We start from the raw sequence: 8,251 nt of genomic DNA, 5'->3' as shown, positions 1-8,251 counted from the left end.
TCATGATTACTTGTATTTCGCCATTTTTACTTTTTGAGTTTGGACTTGATTTGACTAAGTGCATCTTAGTTACGCAGAGGCCGGGTGTAATACTTAGACCTTTTAAGTAATAAAATGCCCTTTATCGAAAATGTGAGGAGCAGCATGAACATCACGCAACAGATCGGACCAAGCCGAGAAGCATGGCGGCCAACCAGCTGCCCGATCTAGCAGACATGCACATGCGAAGCGGACGTGCAAGCCCTGGCGGACCGAACGATAGCTTCGATCGAGAGGCAGCCAGAGGCGCGCGCGTGCAGCCCGGCTAGGACGGCGGATCGGCGAAAGGCAACAACGCGTTGACCTTGTCTAGATCAATCTGGTCGGTTGGAGCGACAACCTGGAGCAACGCAAGATGGCGAAGCCTGCCGGCGGGATGGCAAAGCACGTAGTGAGATTGAGGTACGGCAACACGATTCTGGAGGAAATTGGGCAAAAAAGCAGACGAGGGCGGATTTGGAGGTCAATGGGACGACCCGATCTGGTAGGTGTGCATTAACCAGAGAGGAGAAGCACGGGGGTGACGGAGTAGCAGCCGGCAGTAGGAGATAAGGCAGCGACGACCAACGGCCGTGCATGATTGGATTAGGAGGTTGAGTTGTGGCGCTCGAAAACCCCCTTAAACCTAGGCTCATGATGTATCATGTTATGATGCAACTTATCTCTATTGCATAGCCGATGGGCATATATATATTACACATGACTTGGGGTACGAGGAAAGGAAACATAGTCTAATAAGGACTCCTAGACCAATGCTAATACTTCCTAACTCCTGCATCGGACTGAAAGTGCACTGGTTAGTGCAACGACACGAGTTGGGCCATGATATGCTAGGAGGGCCCAAGGGCATGTAGCTACTTAAGAGTCCCAATGGTCTCACCCTTTTGTGCTTCCTCACCTGCTCCCTCTCTCTTCTCACCTACACCCCTCCTCTTGATCCTCAATCCATCAGGCATTACACGCCATGGTGAGATGGCCTGGTGAGGCCTTCGGGATGCGGCACATAGTGTAGATCTTGCGCCGATGGAAGGCGGTGTGGCGGAGAAGGTTGGGGGCATCGTGATGTCTGGCAGAACAGGAGGCGTGCCGTTTTTGGCCCTCTGTCTCTGGCGCAAGATCCATAATTGCCTTCTGATTTTCTTTGGAAGAGAGCGTGATGGATCATGGGATAAAAACTGGTGGATCTTGGGGTAAAAATTCATGGAAAGAAATTGTAGGGGGGAGGGTGTGAGGAGTTGGATGAAAGGACGTGTGGACAACAGAATGTTGCGTTCTTTTAAGTACTCCATCTGGCCACAAATGGAGTATAGGATGTTCTAACTTTATCTGAATCTGATGTATATAGACACGTTTTAGTGTGTTTGTTCACTCATTTCAGTTCGTATGTAGTCCATATTGACATATCCAAACCATCTTATATTTGTGAACGGAGGAAGGAGAGATCCATGGGCCAACGTTTTCAATAAAGGGTGCTTTTATTAACTCAAAATGTAGCATCAAGCGGATACAAAGCATGATGAGCAACACCCGGCCTCTGCATAACTAAGATGCACACAGTAGTCATATAATACCGACGACATGCCTATGTCGAAGGAGGTGGTGGACCGATTCGGAGATTATGCTGCCATCCATGTTGAGTAAAATCCTCCTAGCCAACTGCATACATGAGATTCATGGGCCAATGTATCTAGCAGAGTAAATATACATAGTTATATAAATGAGAAGTTGATGGGAGAAACTACGTTAACATCGAGGACTTTGATTCATGAGTAGATTGTGCACCTTTCATGCAGTAACTTTAGTCTTCGGACTAGCCGGCTAGTTTATGAACCTTAACATTATGTCGGTGCTAGAAGAAGTCCTGACATTAAATGTTATTAGCATAATTTTGATGTAAAAATAATTATAATTATATTGTCAAGTATCTGGTAATGAGACTAAGAGTTCTAGTGTCGTGGACCATCTCCTAACGTAAGGGAACGGATTACCCGCTTTTTGTTCATTGTCAAACTTTTGGTTGACGGTTGTCGATGATAAATGGAATTATCTATGACCTGGCACCTCAACACCGTATCAACAGCCCCTACTAAATCTATAGATAGGTTATCATACCAAGGAGAAGCGCCGGCGAGCATGGAAGAGACTTTCCATCCAAGTACACGACCATGGCCAAGATCTAATCCTCATCCACGGCAATCAAGAAGCAGCATCCGCAACAAACAAGTAGCAACTGACAATTAGAATCTGCTATTGCGTAAAAAGTAACATCTGACTAAGCATGATCAACAAGCAACAAGCGACTATCGTCATCTGACCTGCGATGTGCATCAAGTTCAACATTCGTCATCATTCGATGACCTGTCACCCAACTAAATGTCAAGTTTGACTACAAGCCAACAACACATATCAAACAGAAGACTCCGCACCCCATCGAGGACAAAGACAAAGAAGACTACGCGTATCTATGTCGACCCACTTGCGAACCAAGCTCCATTATGAATATTGATGGGGGGCTTGTCGTATAAGCGGACCTCACTAAATCTACGTTGGAATTACTTATTGCCTGGCACCTCAACGTCGTATCAATGGGCCCCACTAAATCTACAGATAGGTTATCACACCAAGGAGAAGCACCACCGACCAGGGAAGAGGCTTTCCAACGAAGTACACAACATCAAAGGAAAACTCTCTACCATGTAGAAAAGGCTATACGTGTTGTAAACCAACAACAGTCCGACTCCTATCCCTATACGCCCTACGCACCGATATGGAGTCATCCATACCAGAGCTATATAAGGGGCAACAGGGGGACCATAGGAAGGGGATCCTCTCTTTTTTCGCCTAGTTCAAGCGTACACATCACGTAGAAGATTTCAGGCGCTGTTAGGAGCTAGGGTTCTGCTGGTTCTAGGACAGAGATTGTAGGGGAAAGATGGAGGAAGACGAGGTCGAGGGCGCGGCGGCCGGCGGCTGGGCGCCGTCCTTGCGTGGTGGAGAAGAGGCGGCGGTGGCGCAAGAGGCGGCTAGGGTTAGGTCTCTCGGCTCCCTAAGGGAAGCCGAGCAAATACTGATTGCTTCTTGCTTGATTAGATTGATACATCTCCTCTCCTTATATAGAGAGGTTTACTTGACTCCTAAGCAAACGACCCTAATAACGATAAGATAATTGGGCTAAGCCCCTAATAACGATAAGATAACTTGGGCCACAGCCCACTCTGGGCTAAGCCCCTAATATGCCGGTCATAACACTTTTCCCCGCCTACACAAACAGCTCGTCCTCGAGCTGTAAGGTGGGGAAGCGCTTGCTGAACTCCTCGGGGTGATCAACCAGCGTCAGACACCTCCGCGATAGCTGGGGCGGCCAGGTCGCCGAGCCCGGCGGTGATGGCGTCCTCCTTAATGTAGTCTGCAGCCTCCAGGTAGAAGAGTCGGGGGCAGACGTGGCCGGGCATGTAGGTCTCGTCGCAGTTGAAGCACAACCCTTGGCGGCGACGCTCGAGTAGCTCGGCCGAGGTGAGCCGGCGGAACGGGCGCGCCGTGGTCGCGGCAAGGGGTGCCGCGGAAGCCTGAGCAGGCCGACCCTGCGCGGGAACATCCGGCCAGGGTGGCGGCCCAGCGGCCCGGGACGGTGATGCCTGCTGGATGGCCACCGCGCGGCGCTCGGATGCGCGGGCGTAGTACATGGCTGCCTGGAGGTCCTAGGGTCCCTGCAGCTCGATGTCCATGCGGATTTGATCTGGCAGACCGCCGACGAAGAGTTCGGCCCGCTGGTGAGCTGTCACGCCAGGCGCCTGAAAGCGGTCGGTGTAGTCTTGCACCGTAGAGGTGAAGGGAAGGCGGCCCAACTCTGCCAGCCGGCTCCCATGTATCGGTAGTCCGAATCGAAGGAGGCAGAACTCGCGAAAATGCTCCCATGGGGGCATGCCGCCCTCGTCCTACTCGAGGGCGTAGTACCACGTTTGTGCTGCGCCGCGGAAATGATAAGAGGCAAGCGTCCGTTGCCCCTGAAAGAACTGCTCGCACTGGTTGAGCCAGTTGAGGGGGTCCTCAGCGCCGTCGTAGGTGGCGAAGGCGAGCTTGGCGAAGCGCGGCGGTGTCTGAGCATGACCGCCGTGAGTGTACGGCTCGGCGGTACGGAGCAGCAAAGAGGATGGCGTTGGTCCGGTGTGCACATGTGGTCCGCAGGAAAGCGGTGGCCCGTCGAAGCCAGCGTGGAAACCCGCGGAGTCGGAGGGCCCGTCGTACGGCAGGGAGGGCGCCGGCTGGTCCGTGGCCATGGGGTAGACTGGCGGCGGTGACGTCCCGGCCAACCAGGCCGGAAGCTGGGATGGCGAGGGCGGGAACCGCACTTGCTGAATTGGCACGCCCGCCGGCGCAGTTGTAGTCAGCCCGGTGCTGGGTAGCGGAGGCGCTGGCAGCGGCAGCTGCTGCTGCCTGGAAACAGCGGAGGCGACGGGCGCGGCTATGGCCGCGGCCGGCCATTGTGGCCAGATCGAGGCGGTGGCGGGGGCTGGCTGTAGCTGCAGCGAGGGCTGCAGCGGCCCGACCAGTGTCGCGGTGGCCTCGGGGTGCGGCGGCTGCCAGGGCTGCCAGGGCCGGTGGCTGCCAGGTGTTAGGGCCAGTTTAGCTAGGCCCACCGGGCAATCTTAGCCCACAAGTTATCTTAGTTAATTCTTATGCAAGTTATCTTAGGTTAATTCTTATGCAAGTTATCTAGGTTATAAATATAGGCTGTAAGACTCCTTTTGGAATTAAGCAATAAGAATATTATTATCCCTATTGCCCGGCTCCTCTGGGAGCCGGAACCCTAGCCGCCTCTAACCCTAGCCGCTGTATGGGAGATGGCGCAGCGGCTATGGTTAGAGGCGGCTAGGGTTCCGGCTCCCAGAGGAGCCGGGCAATAGGGATAATAATATTCTTATTGCTTAATTCCAAAAGGAGTCTTACAACCTATATTTATAACCTAGATAACTTGCATAAGAATTAACCTAAGATAACTTGCATAAGAATTAACTAAGATAACTTGTGGGCTAAGATTGCCCGGTGGGCCTAGCTAAACTGGCCATAACAGGCGCTTTCTGTCGAAATCACCACCACAACTCGCTGAGTTTCCCTAACTCTCCGGGCATCCCCCGGCATTGTAATCCTCGATATTCTCCATATATAGGAAAGAGCAAGGTAGGAAGTAGGGCTTTTACCCACCTTGCGCGCCTGAACCTGGGTAAATAGTTGTCCCCCTTTACCTGTGTTCTATATCTACTGGTATCCTAACGTGACATCCCCGTGACTACAAATTTCATGTACTAACTCTAGTACCATTGTTACGACCCAAGAAAAATCTCTCGACAGTGGTACCCTAATCAATACATTTTGTTTAATCAAATAGTCTAATTATAAGTGTTTCAAGTCTTTATGTAAGTGAGGAGCACAGATTTGCTGTTGGTTTCTCAACTATTAGAAACATTTGGTTTCCTTCTACCACAATTTTATAGGAAACTCTAATCATGATACTGATTGTACAATGTGGTGTTGTTGTAATTAATTCCTCGCATATCAAGTCTCTGAGTTCCAAACTAATGCTCAGAAGTCTTCATCTTCCTTTAAATCAATCAGAGATAGGCCTTTTCAGCAACAAAACTGGGCATGTGTGATCTGTGACATTGAAAAGTAGGAAGCTTGTCACAAATCCTATAGGGATAGAAAGCCATGAACACATTTTTCTTCATGAATGCTGGATCTGTAATACTTGTAAGCTGTAACTTGCAGCTTTACTGCCAATTTTTTGTGAACTAAGCCAAATCTAAAAGGTTCTAGACAGAACTATTTTCAAAATTATATACTGAAATGGAAAAAATAACTGTACCAAAAGTTAGGAACCTTAGCTGACACCATCCCCTGTTCGGAAAATAATTAGCACTTTACATCTAGTATGTCGTTCATCCCCTCTTGTTTGAACGTTTGAGAAATTTTGCTTGGATGAATTTTTTACTTAATTAGCCGAAGAAGTACCATAAGTTGTTCATATCTCTTTTTTTGTCTTACTATTTGTTATGTGGGGCCAGAAGTACCAGCGCTTGACCAAGGAGAGGGCCACACGCCTGCTGCTGCGTAAGGCTGAAATATGCCTTATATATCTCTTAATTAGTTATTCCCTTTTATATAGAGATTTGTTTCCAAGTTTGTTAGTCTGGCTTAACCAGCAATCCAAGATTAGACTGGAATATAGTCGCAGGCTATTTAATGCCTTATCGAGCACAGCTGCAACCTCGTTCTGGTTCAAAGGGTTCATACCACTGTTAGTTTTACAGTTTGTTGTGCTGATTTCTGAGTACTACTGGGTAACATATATGTTTGTTTTGACTTGTACAGGTTTATGATGAAGATAACCTTCAGCAAGACAAGAGGCTAGGTGTGGCTAAATTAGCAGTGAATAATATTGTGCCCCAGACTCCCAGTGAAATCACTCTGAAGCTTATGCAGTCAGTAGATTCACTTAAGATTAAAGACTACAGGGATAGAGGGTCATTACATCTTAAGGTTAGAGTGAGTTTTCTATTGTCCGTTTCTGCCAATGTTGCCTTCAATCTAGAGAATCTTATAATAGATGTTAAAGCATACACAATTGGAGATTGTTATTAGCATGGTTATATAACTTACAAGCATATCCTATTTGATTTCTTTGCTGGTTTACTAAAGTCATATCCTTGTGCATGTGTAGTTTGAAACATTGCTATCCAGCTTGGATTTTGTCAAGTCTGCTATCATAGTGAACTAATGAGTAACTGCATATGTCATGCATAAATAAGCACCGACTTGTTTAGTCCTGATCGCGTGAACACGTAATAGTAAAATGATGTGGTTTGACTGCACAGTAAAATTTCTGGACAAAATGATGCATCTAATATTTTGAGTCTTCAGGTCATGTATCATCCATTTACCAAGGAAGAACAACTGGAAGCCCTGGAGTCGGAAAAGAAAGCAATAGAGGAGAGAAAGCGGCTGAAGGAGGCAGGGGTAATTGGCAGCACGATGGATGCACTTGGTGGCGCAGCATCACTAGTTGGTTCAGGTGTTGGATTTGTGGGCACTGGCGTTGCCGGGGGTGTTGGGCTCGTGGGCTCAGGGCTTGGTGCTGGCGCTGGTCTGGTTGGTTCTGGTATTGGTGCCGTGGGCAGCGGCCTTGGTAAAGCTGGGAAGTTCATGGGGAGGACTGTGACAGGGCACTTGGGCATGTCTCGCAAGAGTGGTAGCAGCTCCACTGTTCCCCAACCTGACCAGCCTTCTGCATAACTTGATGTACAGTGAGAGTAGCGTGTCATCTTTACTTTTGGTTAATTGTGAACATACTTTCGGTTTGCATTCCAGTGTGCTGTATCTGCGGTGCAACTCATATAAACTACTATTTGTTGGTTTCTTTATTGTATTTTATGTGAACAATATCCTTGACAGATTACTGTAAATTACAACAACTTTCACAAACTAATGCAACAGAACGGTATTTAATACTTTCCAAATGATAAGTGTCACACTGCGTGGCACTCCGGACCTGGCATTTTTTATGACAATTCCAGTCACGCAAGGATGGTAAATTTTAGTGACACACAAGTTTCTATTAAAAACAAACTGAAGCATGAAAGTTGCCATACACTAAACCTACTGTCGAAAGCGTTCGGAGTTGACATGTGCTCTGTGACGCCCCCGATTTGACCGTACACTAATCATGCACGCAAACGTATACGATCAAGATCAGGGACTCACGGGAAGATATCACAACACAACTCTAAAACATAAATAAGTCATACAAGCATCATAATACAAGCAGGGGCCTCGAGGGCTCGAATACAAGTGCTCGATCATAGACGAGTCAGCGGAAGCAACAATATCTGAGTACAGACATAAGTTAAACAAGTTGCCTTAAGAAGGCTAGCACAAACTGGGATACAGATCGAAAGAGGCGCAGGCCTCCTGCCTGGGATCCTCCTAACTACTCCAGGTCGTCGTCAGCGGGCAGCACGTAGTAGTAGGCACCTCCGGTGTAGTAGGGGTCGTCGTCTACGGTGGCGTCTGGCTCCTGGACTCCAGCATCTGGTTGCGACCACCAGGAAGAAAGGAAAGGGGAAAAGGGGGGAGAAAGCAACCGTGAGTACTCATCCAAAGTACTCGCAAGCAAGGAACTACACTACATATGCATGGGTATATGTGTAAGGAGGCC

At 48.4% G+C, this 8,251-nt stretch overlaps 1 protein-coding gene across 2 annotated transcripts in view; it reads left to right on the top strand.

Annotated features, from left to right (window-relative positions):
- LOC119354584 (synaptotagmin-5-like) overlaps positions 1-7,553 on the top strand; it is a 38,916-nt gene extending 31,363 nt beyond the window's left edge. For both annotated transcript variants that reach the window (XM_037621296.1, XM_037621295.1), the window contains 2 exons: positions 6,409-6,576; positions 6,958-7,553. In XM_037621296.1, the coding sequence (XP_037477193.1) occupies positions 6,409-6,576; positions 6,958-7,329 (540 nt within the window). In that variant the 3' untranslated portion in view covers positions 7,330-7,553. The remainder of the gene's footprint in view (positions 1-6,408; positions 6,577-6,957) is intronic.
- Positions 7,554-8,251: the final 698 nt, after the last annotated feature.

Source organism: Triticum dicoccoides, chromosome 2A (assembly GCF_002162155.2).
Source record: "Triticum dicoccoides isolate Atlit2015 ecotype Zavitan chromosome 2A, WEW_v2.0, whole genome shotgun sequence".
NCBI lineage: Eukaryota > Viridiplantae > Streptophyta > Magnoliopsida > Poales > Poaceae > Triticum > Triticum dicoccoides.
This window is presented reverse-complemented; position numbering and strand designations above follow the sequence as displayed.